Genomic DNA, 23,620 nt, shown 5'->3' with positions numbered 1-23,620 from the left:
GCTACCAGGCACCAGACACTCAACTTGTTTGTTGGTGGTGGGGCTTAAAGAAAAGGCACTAGCGCTATCCAGTGTATGAGCGTCTTTTTACCTTGAGGCGCTCCGCTCTCGAAGCCTATGAGAAATGCATAGACTGGGCGAAAATAGCCCCGCCTTCCCGCAGGCTGCAGCGGGATGTTCTTGGAAAATTGTACCATAAAACCACATAGCGTTAATCTCACGTTAAAAAAATTATCGCCGTTAAAATGGCCTCGCGTTAACGCGATAATAACGCGATAATTTTGACAGCACTAATATATGTATATATATATATAAACAAAGCAGTGCCCCCACTCGTCTCTGTGACGTGAATAAATAAATTGCAGACGCACATTCACACATAACACTCACATCCAATAATCCCAGGACCGAGGACCCGGCGGTGCCGGTGGCTGGTCCCGGGATTACCGGATGACCAAATAGGTGAACATAAAATCCAGATAGAGGGGAGGGGAGTGGTGTCACAGCCACACTAACCCATCTAGTTCATGCTTTGGTCACGGCCCCCTAACCCGCAATCAGCCCTGACGACCCCCAGTTAAAGCCCCCCGGGGACAGGGCCAACATGTCCCGCGGAGGCCACCCAACCAGATCCTCCAGAAATAGAGGTATACCTCTATTTTGAATTGATAGCCCCCCCTGGAGAAAACTCCACCAGCCCCAACTGCTAAAGAGTAAAGTAATTACATGTATTTCATTTCTGTGTTCCTAGTTTTCCTCAGGAAGAATATTTTCATTTACTTCATGTAGGTAAATCTTTCAACTGATTTGCCAGCAGTCAAATGTCTTATGGAAAAGCAATGACGAGATGGGCGTGATTGTTGATCTTGAGTCTATTTCAAAGGCAAATCATTACATTGAAACTTAGGACTTAAAATAGCCAGCTGTCTACTTGGAGTTTGGCAGACATAAGGAGTTCTTTAAAAACAAATGAAAATTAATCTTTTTGCAGACTTTTTCAAATTATAAAGCTCTTATTTTTTTATGCAACTAAGAAAATAAAAAAATCCAGCAAATAAGTTTCATCTTTGTCACACTGACAGAAAATCACAAGTTGGGAAAAATTAAAAAACAAATCATTAATATTAAAAGGGAAGTTCCTCTTGATTTATTTAAGAATTGGGCACATGTTTGCTTGTCAACCTGTGCCACAGAGCTACAGCCACGCTCATGTGGAGTCACTGTTTTGCCATAACTGCTTTGCTTTTCCACTGGAGGGAGGAAGCCATCCCATTCCAATTCTTGTTTATACCCCACACTTTCAATCGAGGTGCCTTCCACAGCTGTAAGTGAGACTTCCCTGGGAGTCACACTTGATAGTTAAGGGTTAGTACTTAGGGGGTGCTTTGGGATTCAACATCAATTAATTCTGCTAGTTGCAAATCAAATCAACAATGTGATAACGGCCAATTACAGCTTCTACTGCTGCTGTAATTAGCTAAAAGCTCTACTTATTGGAGGCAGGTGCCACTTGGTTATTTACCCAATCTGCTAGAAGAATTGAAACTCTATATCTTTTGTTTTAACACTTTCCACAGGAGCCTTTCCAGATGATTCTTTGGAGTAAAATTCAACTACATGTATTAGTGTGGCTTATGTCCGTTAGATCTTCGTATGAATTGGAAATGTTTCATCAGTTTGGAAGGAAATCCACAATTTTCTTTAATCCATATTTTCTCCTGTATTTATTTGTGTGCTACCCAGAGACACTTGAAAATTAGGACTTAATATAGTTGAAATTCATTCCATAAGTAACTTAGAAATGATCTAGTTAGGTTTTAAAGGCTGAAGAAAGAGAGTGGAGCTATGGAAAGATCAATAAAGCTAATAATGTAATGATCTTAGCGCTGATAACTGGCTTGATTATTCATTTCATTTACCTGTCTAGTTCCATCCAGTTTCTCATCACCATTCATCTCTGTCACCTGCCACCATTTCTGTTTAACCTGCCTGCTATCAATCATCAGTTCATAACTATTTGAGCCTTTGGTGAGAATTCTCTAGCGTACCGGATTGTCTTCTGATTGCTTGATCCTGACCTGTTCTGCCTCTGAACCTCTGTGATTCACATGTTCGTGATCATCCTCTGTCAGATTTACGTGGTCACTAACCTGAGTTTTCCCCCTCCACAGATTCCTGACTTAGACTTCCTTGCAGTCACTGTAGATCCACTGTTTTTCAATAAACACTTTTTTAATAAATCTAACTGCCTGTCTGCCTTAATTACTGTGCCCTCTGTTCTGAGCCCTGACAGAATAATCTGGCCAAACATGGACCCATCAGCAGACAGACAGTGCCATTCGGGGATAGAAGAAAGTATATCTCAGCTCAAATTAGGCATGCAGGTTTCTTTTTTGTAGGCAAGAAGGATGGTTCTCTTAGACTTATACAGGGACAATTATAATCTATGCAGGGTCTCAGAGACCCTGCATAGATTATAAATGTTTCAATGATATCACGGTTAAGAACTGTTACACTACTCCTCTAATCAACTCTGCTATTGACCAGATTCTGGGAGAAAAGCTTTTTACTAAAATGGATCTCCATTGCGTACAAAACCTGCTGGTTGCCGTGGTCCTCTCAACATCAGATCTTTTTTTAAATTATCCACTAAATGGGCCATATAGTGAAGCTTAAAAGTATAATGTCCTTGCCTTAAATTATTTTAAAACGTACTTTTATAGAACAACAGAAAAGAGCACTTTCAACTTAATACTCTAAGTTCTGTAAGCGCTGACCTGGGAGCTGCTGCTGCCGCTGTCAGCTGTCAATCTCGAGAATGGACAAGTCTGCTCTAATGAATAGTCTGTAAAGAGGGAGGGGCGAGAACAACATCCAGGGACTTTGTTCATTCTCTGTCTTCTTGTTCTTGTGAATTGGAACAATACTAGGGCTGAGACTGATGATGGTTTTTGGAGTAGACGAGCACATGAGAGCACACAAGAACACATATTGAAAAACATCCTCTGTCTTTTTTCAGGACCTGGTTAAGCTACAAGGCTTGACTAACTGCATGGAGCGAGACTAACACTGTATTCTGCTCCATACAAAACAGTGTTCATATTGGATCATACAAAAAAACAGAAAGAAAGCCTCAAAAGGGCAAGATTTATATACAAAACCTAAACCTGTACATGGAATTATGTTTTGTTCTTATAAATTATTTTTATAATGTTTTTTGTTGTTGGCATTCATATAAATATACTGGTGTGATAACTAAGTATATATTTGAATGATTTTTGGTATACCTCTTTTTTTTTTTTTTTACAGTGTCCTGTCTGGCAATGTGGCAATAAGAATAATTGTCATGATGCCAAAGAGAGCCCAACAGATTTTGCTTTCACAAGTGGAGCAGTACAGCTTATTGCCACAGTGTTCCGCGTGATGTATGCAAATAAATAGCTTTATTATAATTAAGGCGGGGAGTATTACATAATTTTTGGACACTGCAATGTAAGTAGAACAGGAAAGGAACAAAAAGGAGAAAATATGAAAGAAAGAGGAGATAAAAGAGGAATAAAAGAGAGATAAAGATAAAACATCTTCAGTCTGCTTCATCACCTGCAAAGAGATGTAAAAAGGACAGCACAACCAACGGCTGTAGTATAAGATATACAATAAAGTAACACCTTAATACTATCACTGAAGCATAAGTAGTATTATTTAATCTGACATGTATACTGTGGTAGCTGAAAATAAGAATATGGGCTTTCTGTATGGAAGTGAATCTCTAAATACCTGGAGCCAAGCATATGTAGTTGTTTGTGAGAGTGCACTTGTGCATGTAAAGGATATGGAAAAATGCTCAATAGTGGTGGGGCCAACCCAGGAAATCCGACCCCCCACCAAGGGAGGAGGAGAGACGGCCCTGAGGAAAACCCCCCAGCCACTGCAATGCTGGATCCCCAGGACAGGCGGGGGCGCTCGAGACGCACGGCGGGAATGGGCTGAGACTTGAGATGTTCTTGGGAGAGGGAGCAGTAAGGGTTAGGTAACCTGACTAGTTTTCCTCAGGAAGAATATTTTCATGTACTTCATGTAGGTAAATCTTTCAACTGATTTGCCAGCAGTCAAATGTCTTATGGAAAAGCAATGATGAGATGGGCGTGATTGTTGATCTTGAGTCTTTTTCAAAGGCAAAAATTACACTGAAACATAGGACTTAAAATAACCAGCTGTCTACTTGGACTTTGTCAGCTTATCAATGATCCACAATACTTGAAGATTTAAAAAAGCAGCGTTTCAAGACAGGTACTTTAACTGCATACTCATTTTACCACATAGAATGGAAATTAATGTTTGGTGTTTACTCTCTGCTCATGTCAGTTATTTGTGTTTTTGCTCTTTAGCAAAAGAAACCTGAAAGCACATAAATAAACTAAATTACTTTTCCCACAAGATCTAAAATATTATTTTGGTTGTAAAAAGAAAAAGAAAACAAAAGCTCTTTAAAAATGAAGAATAGCCTCCTTGGACAACTTATTCTACTCGCCTTCATAAGCATAATGGCATCTGGGTCGAGACAATACTTTGTCTTCAACCATGGGTTGAAATGGAACGAAGCAAAACTCTACTGTCAGAGGTAAGATGTTTAACCTTGTTCGGTGAAAGTATGAATGGATTAATTATCAATATGTACATTTGGTTAAAAATTGTAAATAAAAAACGAAAAAAAAGAAAGATAGTTTAATGTTGCTTTGATAAAAGAAAATCATTATGGGAGTTTAGAAACTAAAACAAAACAATGAGCCAGCTAGGAAAGAACAGCTAGAAGAACAAAGGTGAAACAATTTAGATGTAAAATGTATTATTTTACCTAGCAGTGTTATCTAATGGAAGAATTAATTAGATAACCTTGGTTTTCTTGTCTTTATAATTTCTTATCTTCAGTTAATATAGAACAAGAAACTGAAAAAAGAAACAAGCTTGTTCTGATATTTGGGTCTGACTGTAGCTACTTGCAGAGATGGGAAGTAACGAAGTACAAATACTTCGTTACTGTACTCAAGTAGATTTTTCTGATATTTTTACTTTACTTTACTACTTATTTTTATGGCGACTTTTTACTTCTACTCCTTACATTTTTACACAAATATCTGTACTTTCTACTCCTTACATTTTAAAAAATTGGCTCGTTACTTTAGTTTTGAATCATTTCAATGGAGTTACCGTTATTATTTTTCACGTCATCAATACTGTGAAAACGGAGCAGTTTTCCCCCTCTGTTCCCAAAGTGTAGCCGCCGTCTATCACACACAGCGTCACATCCTTCACTACATTTCCCAGCATGCACCACAGACCGGCCGTCATAGCGGCGGCAGTTCCAAACAATTCACCCGGTAATTTACACTAGTTCCGAAATTACAACGTCACCTTTCATTCAACACTTTACTTACTCACCAGCGTAGCAAACTCTGAAGGTAACCACTGCGACAGCTTTAATATACATTCCGTAGTCGGCAATAAAACTTACCAGTCAAATTACACATTCTCTTCCCTTAGTCCGTCAGCATACTGGTCCGTGTGGAAACACGTACCGCATCGGAGCCAGTCTCTTATCCATTGTCCCAGGGCATTGGAAAAGACTATTAGGGGGCAGGGGTGTTAAGTGGGATTTCAATGTATGTAATAATTGTTTGCATGGTAATAAGTAGGTGAAATGGTAATGTTAGTATGGTTAAATTATTTCATAAATATGTATGTTTTTGTATGAATGATGCTATTGTCTGTACTTATTTTTCTACAATGTTAACTGTGCTTTATTAGCGATTTGCCTTCCTGTTTAGTTGGGCTGTCCCAATTGGCTGATTATTGGTGGGTCTATTTAATGAGCACACTCCCAATGGCTTAGGGGGCTGCTTGGAGAGACTGGTTGGAGAAACTGCTTTTGAAGGTCTGCTTAGAGAGACTATATTTAAAGTCAGCTTGCTGTGAGGCTGTCAGTGTTTTGTATTGCCTGCAATGGCCGGTTTTGTTTTCTTTATTTGTAAGTATTTTGTTTGTTTTGTTTTTTTTGTCTTCACCGTTGCACCAGTAAATAAACCGCTACACGCTTTTGAACTGGAATTTTGTTGTCCGCTGGTTCTTACCACCTTTTTGCAAGTCATCTGCTTACTCCTCCTCTGATGTGAGATGGGAGCTGGCGAGCCGTTTTCTCACAAATACCAAATTCAGTCTAATTGGATGGGAATCTACGTTGCATTTGACGCACCACTACAAGATGAATCGACAGATTCGGCAGTATTCATTCGCGGCAAATCATTGCAGCTTGGTGGCGGTGGCGTTAGCATAGTATTATGGACAACGAGATGATTGAAAATGAACACAATTGAGATTTAGTCCTATTGGCAGACATCCATTTAAAATGTAGGCAACGGCATGAAAAAAGTGGATTCTACTTTTACTTTTATACTTTAAGTAAATTTACAAGCCTGTACTTTGTTACTTTTACTTGAGTAAAGAAGTTTAATCAGTACTTCCACTTTTACCAGAGTATTTTTTAACACAAGTATCTGTACTTTTACTTAAGTATGGAAAGTGAGTACTTTTGCCATCTCTGGCTACTTGTCGTCATAAGCAACTAAATAGTGACGTTTCAGTACACTGAAAAAAACAGCTCATTAGATTTACTTAAAAAAATATATTGTAAGTATTTGCATACAAAGGATTTGAGTAAAATTTAATGCTGCAATGTCAAGTAACACTCACTTGCCAGTATCAAGTGAATTTTACTTCACTTTCCATAAGTCAAAACAGTTGTGAGGATATTAAATAGCATTTACTTAATTACATCGAAGATTTAAGTTAGATTTATTTAAACAAATGAAGTAAAATGAACTGTTTTTCATAGGCACAAACATAATTTTACTCAAAATCTTAAAGCAACACAAAAACAAACAACCATTCACGCACACACTCACACCTAAGGAGAAATAAGGGAAGCCATTTAACCAAGCAATCATGTTTTTGGACTGTGGGAGGAATATGGAATAGAGAACTCATGCATGCAGAGGGAGAACATGCAAACTCCATGCAGAAAGACCCAGGGAATCAAACACAGAACCTTCTTGCTGCAAAGCGGGAGTGCTACAAACTGTGCAGCCCTCTAACTGGAATCGTACTTTTTCAATACACAATAAAAATTGTACAACCCTCTGAAACTGAGAGTTTCAACATTTGTTACAGAAATATACTCATATGTCAGATCAAGAATATTTAACTTACACAAGCATGCTCAAAACAACTTCTAGGTGAGGGTCAGTAAAGAAACAGCCACTTAAACTTTGAACAGTGGTGTAAATATTATGTATTCCTCTATTTAAATGAAAAAAGCATGTACAAATATAGTATTATTAGTAAAAATGCATTATGTTGTACTACAGACTGTATTACAGACTCGGAGCAACATCAGTTCTGCTGTGAGCTAAAGTGTCTTTGCTCTGTGCGTGCATTTCAACACGCTACGTTATTAGAGTAAAGTTTATGTAGTACTTTTAGGTTTATGTGCATACTGCTATTAATCCTCTGACCTGGGAGCAGGCTCGGAGCTTGTCTGCCTGGCTGTGTGTTTCCTGGACGGGGCCGCCTTTTACAGCTGCTTTTTGTGTCTCTGCTTCTGTCTCCTTGAACCAGTGGCGGCCGGCCCATAGGGGGCGCTGGGGCACCGCCCTCCCTGATAAGAAGAGAGAAAAGTAAAATATATTTTTTGAAATTAACTCATAAATGTCAGTTTTACTCTCTAGAGTGTGTACCTATAAGCAAAACAAATTATATAAACTACATTTCCCTATCTACTGTCATTCATTTGTGGATTTCCACAGACAGGCTCCTACCGTCTCTGTTCTGGGGGCGCTGATCAGACAGCCCCACATTTGCAGAGAATCTGTCAATCATGTACTATTGCTAGGTGAATTTAATGGCCAATCAGCGTCCCAGAACTTTATGGTCTTGGGGCTCTGAAAATACTGCGCTTTAACAGGCATCTGCACCCAAGCGCAGGTGCAGACAATTAGATGGAAGATGGCGAGCGTAACGAGCGAGATGCAGCTTCCACCAAATTCCGTGAGATGCTTATTTATCTACCCGTTTGCCAGAAGAACATCCCTGTTGTAGGGTAGGAAAATTTCATGCCATGGTTATTGTGACTGTGACGAATCCACCTCGTCGCTTAAAACTTTGCGTGCCACACACACATTCCTGTTATACTGTGTTTGTGAGGACCAATACACTCGCGCTGAGCCCAATAGCTCCATTAACTTAAAACACACAAGCTGTTCCTGGTTACCTGCTGGAGTATTGAGGGTGCACACTTAATATTTCAGTGGGGTTATCCGTGTGTGTGTGTGTGTGTGTGGGTGTGTGTGTGTGTGTGTGTGTGTGTGTGTGTGTGTGTGTGTGTGTACGTGTTTATGCTACGGGGACTTGTCATCTTCAGTCTGGCTGCGTCTTTGCTGGGTTCAAACCCAGTTTGGTGTACTGTAATTGAATAAGTCAATGAATCTGTGTAAAAGAATTAAGTTGTAAAAATTATTTGTTTTTGTACATCAATTGTTTGTGGAGGTAATATATGGACAAAACAGATTTATGAGAAGAAATCAGAAATAAGAGAGCCTGAGGTGAGGGGCTTAAACTATTTAATGAGGGCTGTGGGAAGAAGAGCGAACATTTCTGTTTTCTGTTTCTTTGTTACATTGCTGGTAACTGGAGGGAGGCTGAGGCCCAGAGTATCTTGTATATGTTTAGTTTCTTTTGCACCCTGTTTTGAGTTTTTGAGCACAATAAATCACCAACACAGGTAACCCGACTGAGCCTGGATTCTTGGAGGCCAAAGAACCCCGTCACAGTGACCCAAATCGTCACTGTCACTCTTATTTTATAGTAAATTAAATCATTACTGTTAAATTGTATGTATTGTCCAATTGTTTATTTGAATCCTTATTCCGGATTAGTTGGAGACATACACTAGGCTATATCAGCCCCACCAAAAATATTTTTCACCAGCTGCCACTGCCTTGAACCCCAGTCGGCTTCAGCAGATGGCCGCTCACACTGAGCCTGGTTCTGCTTGAATATTCTTCCTGTTAAAAGGGAATTTTTCCTCTCCACTGTCGCTACAAGCATGCTTAGTGTGAGGGATTGCATTTGAGTCAATAAGTCGATGCGATCAACTGGGTTTCTTTAGATAGAAAACTTTGAATTTGACTGTATGATCTGGTGCACTGTAAAGTGCCTTCAGATGACATGTGTTGTGAATTGGCACTATAGAAATAAACTGAATTGAATTGAATTACACATTTGAATAGTTTAAGGAAATCTAAGTAAAACTTACTCTTTCCCAAAAATTCATTTATACATTAAAAAAAGGTTTAATTTTACTTCAGAAACTCTAGTTTTTACTGAAGCTTGAAAATACAGAGTAGAGATTATGACGAATACTCTAATAGAGTTTACTGCACCAAAAAGTAACTTTTTTCAGTGTACAAAAGTAGATAAGTTGCCGCCCCTTTTGTCAATGTACTGCAAATCTACCAAATTAAACTTGTTTTCTTTTCTTAAAAGCCATTACACCGACCTGGCCTCCTTTATCACCAAGTCCGATGTGGACAGTATTGACTTGAAGCCATATCTGGTGTGGATTGGCCTTTACAGATACTGGAAGTGGGGTTGGTCTGACGGAGTCTATCGTTCCATAAACTGGGACTGGAGCAATCGAAATTGGTGGGGAGGTTGTGCTGCCATCCAGTTTAATAACAAAAAGTAATGTGAGAGCTTTTCCCAGACAATATGAGCTTTGAATAACTTAGATTTTAGTTAAAATGCTGTTATTTAGGTTGCCATCTATCAACACCCAGTTACTCTTATTGGGTTTTAATTTTTCTGAATCTCTATTTTTTTTTATTGTTGCAGGAAAGATCCTTACAATCTAAGAATAAAAAACATTATTTCTTTTTATGTAATTGTTATTATCCAACTTTAGGAAGACTATGAAGACTCTATGAAATGTGCATTAATTTGACATTTAAGATTTAACACAAAACTTGTTTCTGATAAAATCTTACTTTTTAAATTTAAATTCTCCATCCAGTTTTCTACAGAAAATGATGTAGCTGGTAAAAAAAAGCAGATAATGCTCAATGTATTATCATTGTAATATAATGTCATTAGTGGTTTAGCTGTAATATGGTTGTTTCTTTCCAATCTAAAAAAGGAGACAGATGTCAATAAATTGCAGATGATTTAAACCATCCACCAAACTTTTACCGAAAGAAAAAGTCACATTTGTAATGCCAATGTGCTGAAATCCTATTGAGTATATACTTTTTTGTACATTGATAATCTACTTTGGTGTATAAAGATTAGTGTTATATTATTTTTTTTCTTTGTTTTCTCTAAAGAGTTTATCCCCTAAGTTGTGAAACTTATCTGATGTCTGTGTGTCGGAATACAACTACCAATACGTTCGTAAAGGAAGGAAAGACTTGGGATCAGGCATTAGACTACTGCCGCGATCACTATGATGATTTGGCCACTTTCACAAAGGACGAAATGAATGACATTTTCACCGAGTTCGACTTTCCCATCTGGATTGGAATGCAAAAACAAGGTAATGACCATAGTTACAACCCATAATGATTAAAATGATTATTGCTAATATGATGTCACCACATATGGTTAAACATATTTACTTAAAGACCTATCACTAATCTGGCAAAAATTTGAACCATGAGTGAGAAGAATGCAGTGTTTCCGTGGTTCACTAAAAATAATTAAATTATTATTTCTAAATGAATGCCTTAATTGGCCTTAATTTAGAAATAATCTAATCTAAGAGCATTAAAAAGCATTAAATTAGAGTTCCTCATTCCTGTATAAACCCTGCTTAAGTTTGAACTGTGGGCAAGAGACCCTCTTTGTCACCCTCCTGGTCCCCCTGCCAGTACATGTTTCATGTTCATGTACATTGCATAGGAAATAAGAGAATTGGTAATAGCAGTACTTCACACATCTTAATGTCACAGATAAACTGGTATGAAAGCATAAATTAAAACACAGATATGAATTAATAAACATTTAAGGGTCACTTGTCTAGCAGAACTACAACTGGTTTTGAGTCCCGATCTAGTCCAAGGTGGTCCTGCAAAGGACTGTACTGGAATAAGATGTTCCAAGATTTATACAGGATTAGCTTAATTCACTAATTAGTTCATTCATGCACATTTTCATAAACTGACAGTGGTAAGCTTCGTTTTGGCCCCGACTGACCTCGGGCAGACTGACATTTGATGTGTCCTGCCCAAGGACACAACTGAGAGGGTACAGGGTTTAAGTCTTCAGCTCATAATAGGTCGGACTTTAGACAATTGTTTTATCTGAGAAGGACTTTGGTTGTTAACTTCTGTATAGGTTTTAAATGGAAACTTATCCAAATTTGTTGTTTATTTGCAACTTTCTGTGGGAAATTTACCTATTTTAAGTGATGTTAATGTATTTGTCACTCACGTGGGACTAGAAAAACCTAACACAGGGTTAAGATGGGTCATTGATTTGCATCTTGCATCTCCAAGTGCTTAAAGCCATCCTCTTCCAACCACGGATTGTGCCAACATAATTGACAAATAGTCTTGAATAGGTTTGACAGGTGTTTAGAAAAAAACAAAACAAAACAAAAACAAGCAGAGGTCTGGTTGCCTCACTTTTAAACATATTTTGTGCTTTAATGATATGGCACACATATAGAATGGACATGTGACTCTCCTACAGACTAGAAGAAGATAACCAGCTCTTCAATGGGCAAAAGATTGTATATCAGGTAACATAGAGGGGGACTAGATTAGAAGTCGATAACTTAAATGAAGACTTTAAAGCTAAGACTCAACAACCGTTGTCCAGAATGTGCCGGTGTACCTTGTGCTGACATTTGGCCAAATCCTGAAGAAATAATAAAGAGATACAAGTATTAGCACTCAGTGCTCCATATGATACAGTCAATCACAATATGCCTTAAGAAAGGCTTAAAAATACTATAGGAATTAAGGGAACAGCACTAGGTTGGTTTAAATCTTATTTGTCAAGAAATTCCGATGAAGCTGACCTATTAAATAGAATACAGGCATGTTTTGAAGATATAAAAAACCTTGATTGCTATAAATGTTTTGCTTTTTTAAATAACTCAAGACAGATATATTTTGTTTAGACCAGAGTTTTTTTTTAATAAGGAGCTGCTCTGTCAGTCACTAGGTCTTAATGGCATTAAATTGGCATCTAGACTTGTCATTAACATCCCATATTAACCAGGTTAAATTAATTTCCAGAATATTGAAAAAATATGAAATATTTTGTGCGAGGTTTATGCTGAGATATTTTGAACGGCAAAAACTAACATAATAAAGATTAAATTCAGAAACAAATTAATGCCTCATATTGTTTTAATTGCATTTTTTTATTTAATCACTTATTTATTAATTTGTATATTTTTCTATTTGTTTACTCATTTATTTATCATTTATCACCACAGAGTCCACCTTGTCACCCCAATACAATATTGAAATGAGAAAAAATGAATTTAGTTTATTTCCCTTATTCTCTAATAACCTGCTGCAGCAGGGAAGATTCAGGTATGGTACCTGCAATGTGTGTCACACAAAAGTGTCACATATTCGGAATTATAATCAAAATATCTCAAATTTAATTCTGACTCGTCAATATTACTATTTAGATATCCAAATTATGAAATAGCCACCTAGTGCTGTCACTAAGCTGTCAAAACATGTGCCTTCAGAATTCTGGGCATTGGCTCTTCTCGAAAAAGTTGCTTTAAAACACAAGCACAATATAGAAAGAACTTAACACTATGGGATGTGCGGAGAGCACGAACTTTGTGAACTCGAAGACTGCTTCAAAAATCTGTGGTCAATTGCTGTGGGAAAGTTAGTTTGAACCGGAAATTCAAGCTCTGCTGAGTAAGCAGCACCTATCTCACCGTCAATGCGATTCCGGAGCTCAGACTTTGGCCAGCTGCACTCTGTTGCTTCCTCTTCTCACCGTTGGTGGTTCTATTATAGAACCGTCAACAAATTTACGAACCAAACACTCATAAGAAATAAAAATAAATATATTTCTTATCTTATGAACAATCGAAACAAATCTAAATTTAATTTATTTGTCAAAATTCAGATTTCTTTTCTCAATAGCTCTATGTAATGTGAACCACTGACCCAAAATCTGTTGGAAATGGCTCTACTACGTTGGACATATAAGGCACACTCGTTTTTTCTTCCATTTTAAGCCTTCTCATATTGTTTTTAGGAATTTTTAAAATAGCAAAATTACTGTTTTCTTCATTAGCTTTAGGTCATGTGAACCAAAACCACCCACTCAAAATCTGTTTAAAACTACTCTACTAGATGAGACAGATGAGTCTAGCCCCTAATGCTATTCAGAGAAAGCACAAAAAAAATAAAGTTAATTTTTAACATGCTTAGCAGTATTGTAAAAGATACATTCTCTTCTCCTTTCACCCAGTAATGTGCACTTACTTGCCTGTAAGATAGATAGATAGATCGATAGATAGATAGATAGATAGATAGATAGATAGATAGATAGATAGATAGATAGATAGATAGATAGATAGATAGATAGAAATAATAATAATAATAATAATAATAATAATAATACATTTTATTTGTATTGCACTTTACATTTCAACAAAATCTCAAAGTGCTACAAAATTCATAGTTAAAACAAAACCGTACAATAAAAACAGCAAACATAGTTAAAACGAGACATTGCAATAAAATAACATACGTAGTAAAAACAAAACAGTAAAATAACCATAAAATCACACAGATAAAGTACTAACTAATGTTCAAAGGCCATTTTAAATAAAAATGTCTTGAGGCCTTTCTTGAACGCCTCCACACTTTGTGGGGCCCTAAGGGACTCTCGGAGGCCATTCCAGAGTTGTGGGAGGGAGGGAGAGAGAGAGAGAGAGAGAGATAGAAGCTCTAATAGGCTGGAGATGTGAGGCACACTCATTTTTCCTTCAATTTTAAGCCATTTTTAAGAATTTTTAAAGTAGCAAAGTTAAAGTTTTTCTTCAACAACTTTAGGTGATGTGAACCAAAACCACTCACTCAAAATCTGTTTATAACTATTCTACCAGATGAGACAGATGATGCTCACCCTTAATGCTATTGACAGTCACACCATATTCATCCGATGTACTGCCCAATAATATGCATCTGTGGAAGGATCCAGAACTCTAAAACTACAGCAAGCTTTGGAATTCATTAGTTTTTTCTTTTCTTTAAATATTTTCCATTTTATCATTAATCATGAGGCACATAAATAGGATAGCATGGATATATTTCCTTTCATTACATTAGACACAGACCATCAGCTTCTTAGTGAGCTTAAGCTTTTCTTTCTGTTTTAGATTCGAGCTTAAATGCATACTATGTAAACTGGACGGAAACTGGGCCAAGTGGAGAAGGTGATTGTGTGACCATCTCCTCACTGACCAAGCTGATGGATACAAAGAAATGTGACACTCGTCTTCCCTTCATCTGTTTCTGGAATGGAAATAAAAATTTTCTACTGGTAAAGGAGAAGAAGAGCTGGGAGGAGGCCCTGGAACACTGCCGCAGCCTGAATGATATTGGACTTCAGTTCGATTTAGTCAGTGTGGAGTCTGAAGACGATTATGCGAACATGATGAGCAAGGTCATGGAAGCCAACACAGATGAAGTGAGTTTAGTAGGGAAAAAATGGGGTGGCCAAGGGGTGCAAACAGGATGTGTATACATGATTTCCCAGCAAGTTTATACTTAGACAACCTTTATTGTCATGTTTTATACAAAGGGTGTATACAGAACGAAATTTTGATGCTCATATCTTTTCAACAGTGAATGAGCAACTTACTTGAAATGAACATTAAACGATCATGCAAACTCATAAATTAGACTAGCAAATAAAAAAAAACGAGCAAGCAAATAAATGAGACCAAAATGGAACCACCAAAACACAGGCCAAGGACAAATGCTGAGCAAGATTGATACATGTAGATTGAATCCTGCATGGTATCAATCTGGGAAGCCTCCTGTAGAACATGTTCACAATATTGACGAAAATTTAGTAAAATTCTTCAAGCAGATTGGGTACCTGCCTCCCATGTCAAGTTTTTAGTCAATCACAGCAGCAGCAGCAGCTGAGAAATATCACATTCTTGATTAGTGTCAAGGATTTAACTGATCAATCATTCTCTTACAAAATCAATTGTAGTCCTGTTTATCTAATGCTTCATGGGCCCGCCTGTGGACCTGCTTTACAGTTGCCTTTTTATCTCTGCTGCTTTTTCTGTCTATGTCTATGCTTTTTTTTCTTTAAACCCCAGTCGGTCTCTACAGATGGCCACTCACCCTGAGCTGGTTTCTTTCTGAGGTTTTTCCTGTTAAAAGGGAGTTTTTCTTCTTCACTGTCGCTTCAAGCTTGGTGCCTTGAGTCAATGAGTCGATGCAATCAACTGGTTTTCCTTAGATATGGATTGATTGACTTTATTGATCTCACAGTGGAGAAATGTACTTGTTACGTCAGCTCAAATTGTCAAAGAAGAAGGATGTGCCAAAGGAAGAAAAAGGTGCATGAGATATAGGGATGGGAATCGAAAACCAGTTCCGTGTGTTCCAATTCCATGGCAACTTTTGGCAGCTCGCTTAACGATTCTTAACGGTTCTAGGCAGCACCAGAGCCTAGCGCTGGGCAGCACGACTTACGTCATGTTTGTAACTCAAGTTACCCGCACGGCATTTGGTAAGCAAGTATGATGTGTCCAGGTGTAAGTCTAGAAAAGCGAAACAGAAAAAATGTTGTCCCATGGGGTAAAGCAATCGAAAGTTTGGCTTCATTTTAAGGAAGAGAAAGATGGCAACAAGGCTCTTTCCAATAATTGCAAATTGCTTCCGGACAGAAGCTAAAGTTACGACCAGCATGGAAGGCAACTCTGGTAAGTAGTAAGTAGCTAGTTTTATATCACTGGCTGTGCTTAATGTGGTTCCTTGTAAATCATATGCCATTTCTGGAAATAAACCAATTTCCTACCTCTCTTTGGGGTTATTAAACATGTTACGAAGTTGCTCCGCAGTTCAGGGAGCGAGAGAAAGGTGACGCTTGTTTATTTAAAACCGATTGGAGATGAGTTTATTTCCCGAAATTGTACAGTAATGCTTTTTTATTAAAAGGATGCCTTCTCCATTAGATTTAGATGACTGTGACGAGACAGGTAGCCTGGCTGGCTCAGAGGCTGGCAGCTCCCGTTCACTGCCTTCTGTTTTCACCGAGGCAGGCAGAAATAGAATGTCCCAGGCGAAAGTAGACGAATGTCACCATGCAGTTACCAAGTTCATTGTTTCACAGAATCGATAAGAGAATCGGAATCGTGAAAATCTTATCAATTCCTAACCCTAATGGGATGTATACATATAAGTTTTTTTTTTTAACAGTAGGATCATTATACCGCATCATTGCACAGAGTGTTTACGTGGATATTCATATGGATGCATATTAATATTTATATATATAGCTATTGCACTGGGTGTCAAATATAGCGAAGAAAAGATTTAACCATAGCAAATGTCTGTCCAACTTAAAATTAACTTCAACGCAGTGTAAATAGGTTCGTTTCCATAAGCTTTTTGTAATGCGCATTTTAAGTATCCAATCAGAAAATCAAGCAGTGCTACTCATGCGCCACTGTTCTCACTCAAATTCACGAAAAATATTTATGCTCACCTGGATTGCAGCCTCTACTTGTCAGGAGCTCAGAGGATTGGACCCAGAATTCAGACGAGACAGACAGTGATAACTTCAAAGGCGTTTATTGAAAAAAGCTGTGTGCGGCTGCTCATCAGCTGGGGTGGGAACACTGGATACGCTGTGGGGATGTAGACTCAGATCAGTTCCTTATGAAGCTCAAATGGGAAACAACAATGAGCTGAAAGTCAACAACCTGGCAAAGTTCAGTCTGTGCCCAGAAGAAGTCACGTCCAGAGGAGTGGAAATCCTGAAACTGAGCCTGTACCAGAGAGGAGTAGCGATCAGCAGCAGCCAGAGCACACAGAGAAAACGAGGGATCCAGGATGGATTATCCAAGCCGTGGTCAAAAGACAGGTTCAAGGTCGGCAACAGGTAAAATTCAGAACAAGGGCGTTCAAAACTCAGAAGTCCAGGGGCAGAAACAGGTCAACATCAGGCGGAAAAAACCTATACAGAGAAACGCTCAAATTAGTCTAGCTCGAAGCTAGAATATTCTGGCACCATGGGCTGGGAACCAGTGGCATAAATAGCAGAAGAAACAGGTGGATCTGATAAGAGATAATTAGGCCGGGGAGGAGCAAAGCAGAGAGAGGAGGAAGAGTAACCCAGCCTATGGTGCCAAGATCATGACACTACTTCCTGTTTATTACAGTCATGTGTGATGACGTTATGTGGAGTATGGCATATAATGACATCAGACTTTGCAGTGCTTGGTTAATCCCCGTTAAACCTCATGGAAACACATCAAATAAGCTTTTAAATTTTTTCGCTCTTTAAAAAAAGTTGGACACAGCTACAACAACTCCAAGCTTTAAGTTATTCCTGTAAACAAGGAGAGAATGTTGCAGACAAAATATTTTGCAGCAACCTGGTTCTACAAGTAGCTTAACGTACTTAACTTTGAAAAGTATTACAAGTTCTTTCCCCAGCCTCCAGGAACAACCCTTGTGAGATCTACCTAACGTTGCAATCTCTACCTGGTCCATGGAAAGAAGAATTGAAGTGTAGACTGCAAGTCTATACAGCAAGCACAGTAGGAGGTCTCAGGGTGTCCTTTGTTAGGCTCAAACTCCTTCTTTGGCTGAATCCGTCAGGGGGGGTTGCAGCTGTCTGCAATGCAACGTAACCTGCATCTGCATTTTATCATTGTGCAAAATTTAAATCAAGGCTTAGGGAATTACACATAAAAAATCAGTAATACATATAAAGTCACATTTAAGTAGTAAAGTCCACATTTGTACAAACACCTTAGAGAGGCACCTTTCAAATGCAATTTTAGCGGTAAGACTTTTTGGATAAGTCTTCATCAGTTTTGCACACCTAAAGGCAAGGCCAGCCCTAACCAATTTGAGGTCCTAGGCAAGATTTAGTTTGTGCCCTCCCTGCATTACAGTAATACCAGTTTATATAATAACACACAAAAAAATAAATAAATAGGATTGTCTTTGACTTTTTTTTTTATATAATGAAGAAAAATGAAAACAGATTGAAATAACATTGAAACCAATTAAATTAGATAATAAAGTCAAAATTAAAAATAAATAATACAAACTTGTAATTTGATGCTGCTTTACCAGGTTGTTCTGAGGTGGACGCAATAGGAGTAGGATTTTTTGATTTTCATGAAGCTGTGAAGGCTAAAGATGGTCCTGCATTGGTGAGATTTTTAAAAAATGTATCAGCCTGCACCCGTAGAGTTCAGAACCGAGATTCGGCCCATTATCAGCATTATTCTCATTTAAAACCCGGGACCACATAGACCTGTAAATAATAAAGTATGACCCCACCTGTGATCACAAACTGTAAACACAGCAATTTCAGTTCTTTTTACTTTTTCTTTACAGTGTCCTGTTTGGCAATGTGGCAATAAGAATAATTGTCTTGATGCCAAAAAGAGCCCAACAGGTTTTGCCTTCAAGTGGAGCTGTGGGGCTATCGCCACAGTCTTCCGCTTGATTTATGCATATAAATAGCTTTATTATAATTCATGCAGGAAGTATTACAGATTATATGGACACTACAATGTAAGTAGAACAGGAAAGGAAAAACAGAAAAAAATTAAAAAGAAGAGATGAAAGAAAGAGGAGATAAAAGGGGAGATAAAGACAAAACAAAGAGATATAAAAAGAACAGCACAACCAACGTATATAGTATAAGAGATACTATAAAGTAACACCTTGATACTATCGCTGAAGTATAAGTAGTATTATTGAATCTGACATGTATACTGTGGTAGCTGAAGATCAGAATATGGGTGTTCTGCATGCAAGTGAATCTTTAAGTACCTGGAGCCAAAGCACCTGTAGTTGTTTGAGAGAGTGAACTTGTGCATGTAAAGTTTATCCTAAGGAAAAATGCGCAATAGTGGTTGTGAAGAGCTGAAGATGCGCCCCTCCAGAGCACGGAGGCGAGGAACTCAAAGTCCCAGACGCCCCAAGGGACCCCAAGAGCAAAGGTGACAAGGAGGGGTCAAGCCAGGAAATCCAACCCCCCACCAAGAGAGGAGGAGAGACGACCCCGAGGAAATCCCCCAGCCACCACAACTCAGGAGCTCCCGGGAGCCGCAGCGATGAGTCCGCGGGCTCCGCCGGCAGCCAGCCACCCCGAAGTGGTCATGGGCCCCAGGGACCCGAGGCTCAAGGGGAGCTCCACCCTCCGGCAGGAGGAGGATTAAACAACAATGGCCATCAAGGTGAAAAAGAGCGGGGATCCAGGTGGAAAAAGTGTCCCAGCGTTCTCGCACACCTTGCTCTTCTGGCTGGTCCATCTTTAAGAGTTGTGTTCCACAATGGTGGTCATACAAACAAACCAAGCCGGTAAGGTACTAAACAGGAAATATGCATAGTGTAGAGCAGATGTAAATTTGCTGTGGAAGTGTCTGTGGAAGGGGCAGTGGTATATCTGCGACACACACGCAGACGACCTAGTTTCTGTGTGAAAACCAGTCTATACTTATGAAGGGGAGGTTTGAGATGGGCCTTGTGAAGGAACAATTTGTCCAAGCTTCACTTTTTTAACAATAATTTGATGAGTGCTGCTTTTAAGGCCTGGGGAAAAAAACAATTGACATAAGGGATAGACTTATTGTTTGAATCAAATCAGACTCTAAAACAGGTAAAACTCTCAATAAAACCTGTGGGTGAAACATTAAGACAACAGGAAGAAGAGCTTAGCTACTGAACAGTTTTGCTATTTTTTGGCAACATTGGGGCATTGTAAGAGTTTATTCTAGTTTATTCAGTTTACTCTAAGAGTTTATTCTAATCCCTCACACCAACAGTTTATTCTAACTGGAGATTACTGGTACTGGAGTTGGTGTTGATGTGCTGACTGCTTAAAAATCTTTGCAAAATCATTGCAGGCATTTTTGATTGGATTTAATCAGCCAGGGAGATAGGAGGGTTTTTTAACCTGTCGACTGTAGCAAATAAGGCATGAGCATTGTTGATGTTTTTGTTGATAATCTCAGAGAAGAAAGATTCTCTTGCATCTTTTAGTAGTAAATTATATCTGTAAAATTTCTCTTTATGGATTTCAAAGGGAACCTTGAGTCCATTCTTTGTCATCTTCATTCAGCTTTTCTTAGGATACACGGTGGAAAGTGGAAGCAAAATGGTAAGCCTGGGTACAGTTATACATTTTTACATGATAACCGGCTTTCTTATAACATTTTTTTTTATTATTAGATAAATTGAAAGATGGTTTCAAAATAAATATAAAAAGGGTCTGATATGGCAACACCAATTACAAAAACATTAGAAATATTTAGACCTTTACTTATGACCAGGTCTAAAATATGTCCTTGATTGTGTTTAACATGTCGAGTCAAACCAAATCCTTTAAGTATATCACACATTTATTTTGCACGCCCGTCTTCAGGGCTATTAACAAGTAAATTATCGTCCCCCACAATAATTAAGTTGTCATGTACAATACTATCACAGATAAAAGTTCATAGAACTCCTTAAAGAAGTTTTTTTTGGACTCCAGAGGCTCATAAACTTTCAAAGAAATTGCTTGAGCTAGGGTGACCATGTTTTCATTAGGGAAAACCAGGACACCTTGGAGCGGGGGGTGGGGGGTGGATTGAAAGAACAAATGTCTCATCATCGGGATTTGCTCCGTGATCAGAGGAAATGTTACTTGTCACAGAACAGTGGTGAAAATGGGAAGTTCGGTTTAATATAATACAACTCTGTGAATAGTTCCGTCTGAAATGAATGAAAATAGTTGTTTTAATGGTTATTGAGTCAGATATGTGGCGGTAATGTTTGATTTATCTAAAGGTTTTTATCTGTTACTTTGTAAATGAGTTTGGATGTAATTTAAGGACAGATTCTAATATATCTGCAGAGTGGGGACTATAAATCTAGGAGTTTAATTTTTTTATTGTTGTTTTGCACAATATGCTTAACTAAGTATTTTTTGTTGTTGAATATTAGAGATTTTGCAGATATATTTTGTAGATACATTGTTTAGATTTACTTATAAATTTCTAACCCTTTTATAGAATAGAAAATCCCTTTATTGTCCCACAATGGGCAGATTTACAGCAGCAGAAAGATTATTGAAAATGGTCACACAAATGAGGACCTTAGAAAAATGTATAAGAATAACATAATAGGGAAGAGTTAAAATATAAAAAATAAAATTCTGTAAAGTGTTTTAACAATATAAAACTGGAGAATTAATAACCAATATGCAGCTATGGACATTTTTACAGTAATGGATATTTGAAAATAGCAGCAACATCAGAGATGTGCAAAATGACAGCAGCATGTTATTTAACTGACTAAGGTTTCTATCATTACATTTGATTCTATTTGTTCCTGCTCCCGGTGGTTGGAATCTTTATTCCACTCTGGATTCTTGTGAGTGTAGTCTTTGTTCACTTTAACTTTTAAAAAAATAAATAAATAAACAAACAGTTTTGAAAACCTCGGTATTCATTCTTTTCCTGCTTTGTGTGTCAACTTTCATGGTTGCTAAGCAACAGAGCATACGGCGGTAAAACCCGCCGAAGGGTGGACCTGTTCGAATTTACAGCCAAAACTCTTCCGGTCTCCTTATTTTCAAGGACTTCGAAGGATCCAGTCTAGGTAGACCGCGTCCTTGGAGGATGCAGCCCAGGTTTTCGAACAGAGCCCCTGATTAAGAACAGGTTTGCCCGCACTGACGCGGCTCAGGGATTCGGTCACATGGAGCGTCGTGCGCAGTGAAATCAGGACATTTCCTCACTTTCTAAAAAAAAAACCAGGAAGCCCGGGACAGGACGTGAAATACGGATATGTCCCGGGAAATACGGACGTTTGGTCACCCTACTTGAACAGGGCCTTGTACTTGGATAGCCAGAATACAGAAGATTCAAAGTCACAGAGGATCACTTTTCTTACCCTTTAGTGAATCATTAAACAGAGTAATGAGTCATCATCCTTTTTTATACAGTCTGCTCTGATGGAGAAAATTTTTATTTGGAGATGTGATCTCCAATAAAATTGACATCTAATTATTTTCATCTAGCCATCTACTTTTGGCCTCATCGTGCATCCTGTGTCGTGTAGTATACAGTGGGTAAAGAGGGCCGATTAGACTCTCATGACCACCTCCCGATCGGGAATCGTAAGGTCGGGAGAAAAACAAGCATGTTTGAAATACAGTAAACCCTCGTGAGGTGTTTATGAGCAAATCCAACTCTTGAAAAAGAGCTACGAGTGTCTATGAGCTGATTTATACCTGAACCTTGCACCCTGTACATGTGCAAACAAGTCTAACCATTGCAATTCCACGCTGCTTAGTCTGACATGTGGTTTTTGGACATTCACTGTGAGCAGTTTGATCGGATCAAAGCATCTGGCTGTATAATCACTTAACAAAAAAACCCATCACAACATTCTACTGCATTTTGCACCATATTTATGCATTGCACTAAATCTTTCAATTTCAATGCCTTTTGCACCATGACTTTTAAACCGGTTTCCTTTTCTCCTACACTGTTAACATTCTTTAATCACTGCTGAACTTTATAAATGGTAATGTTCATTTTATTTAACTGTTGTAAGCTGCTTATTCAATGTTGTAAGCAGTATGCATCAAAATTTCATTTTGTATACACTCTGTGTATATAAAATTACAATAAAGTTTGTCTAAGTCTAGGTCTAGGTCTAAGCATAGCACAGTGTAAGAACACATCTTGAGCTGTGAAATTTTAAACCCTGCGGTTTTCTCGTACAGTTTGAGGTTATGTTGAATGGACAGATTCAGCTTGGTGCTGTGGAGGGCTTGTTGGGGTCCAGTTGGAGGGGAGATACTTGTGTTGGGATTTCAAACCTGTTAGTTGGGATCTTAGGAGTGGTCACTGCTCTCCAAAGCACTGACGGATGTCAACAAAATGTGTTTCATAAGTGTTACTGAAACTTGTTGACGTGTATGTTTTGAAAGGGTAAACAAACCAAATGTCAGATCTTCTTTATCTTTTTTTTTCTTCTTTTTTTTGATCTTAAGATAAAACTCCTAATGATATTATTTGTTCTCGCAGGTGTGGACCGGTCTACGTTTCCTGGGTGATGAATGGCTGTGGGTGAATGGGGGAAACACATCAAACATTGAGATGCCTCAATGTCCAACCCAGGAGCAGCACTGTGGTGCATTATCAAAAACCAGCACTGGCAGTGTAGAGGCCAGACACTGTTCAGAGCCTAAAAACTTCCTTTGTTACAGTTTCAAGGCTTAATGTCATTGTTGTCATCACATCAGAAAGGCTACCTATAGATAG

General features: G+C 38.3%; 2 protein-coding genes and 1 long non-coding RNA gene across 3 annotated transcripts in view; 2 read left to right on the top strand and 1 right to left on the bottom strand.

Annotated features, from left to right (window-relative positions):
• Positions 1 to 1,955, bottom strand: part of LOC119775894 (non-muscle caldesmon-like) — a 47,363-nt gene extending 45,408 nt beyond the window's left edge. The window contains exon 1 of the mRNA XM_038274073.1: positions 1,920 to 1,955. Coding sequence (XP_038130001.1) covers positions 1,920 to 1,955 — 36 coding nt within the window. The remainder of the gene's footprint in view (positions 1 to 1,919) is intronic.
• A 2,140-nt stretch (positions 1,956 to 4,095) lies between these two features.
• On the top strand, positions 4,096 to 4,459 carry LOC119798556. The gene is made up of 2 exons (XR_005282739.1): positions 4,096 to 4,290; positions 4,389 to 4,459. It is a non-coding gene; the product is annotated as an uncharacterized LOC119798556 (long non-coding RNA).
• A 6,125-nt stretch (positions 4,460 to 10,584) lies between these two features.
• Positions 10,585 to 23,620, top strand: LOC119775826 (secretory phospholipase A2 receptor-like). The gene is made up of 3 exons (XM_038273954.1): positions 10,585 to 10,642; positions 14,474 to 14,784; positions 23,384 to 23,620. The coding sequence occupies exons 1-3, from the start codon at positions 10,585 to 10,587 to the stop codon at positions 23,576 to 23,578; spliced, it is 564 nt and encodes a 187-aa protein (XP_038129882.1). The 3' UTR covers positions 23,579 to 23,620.

This window comes from Cyprinodon tularosa, unplaced genomic scaffold (assembly GCF_016077235.1).
Source record: "Cyprinodon tularosa strain WSP-4 unplaced genomic scaffold, ASM1607723v1 ctg100, whole genome shotgun sequence".
Classification (NCBI taxonomy): domain Eukaryota; kingdom Metazoa; phylum Chordata; class Actinopteri; order Cyprinodontiformes; family Cyprinodontidae; genus Cyprinodon; species Cyprinodon tularosa.
Note: the sequence above shows the minus strand (reverse complement) of the source record. Positions and strands in the feature narration are given on the sequence as shown.

What these genes read in the sequence shown, in the direction of transcription:
- LOC119775826 (XM_038273954.1), top strand. Translation starts at nt 10,585, where the DNA reads ATGAATGACATTTTCACCGAGTTCGACTTTCCCATCTGGATTGGAATG. An exon ending in GATTGGAATGCAAAAACAAG is followed by an intron (nt 10,643 to 14,473) that starts GTAATGACCATA and finishes TTTCTGTTTTAG; the next exon opens with ATTCGAGCTTAAATGCATAC. An exon ending in TGGAAGCCAACACAGATGAA is followed by an intron (nt 14,785 to 23,383) that starts GTGAGTTTAGTA and finishes TTGTTCTCGCAG; the next exon opens with GTGTGGACCGGTCTACGTTT.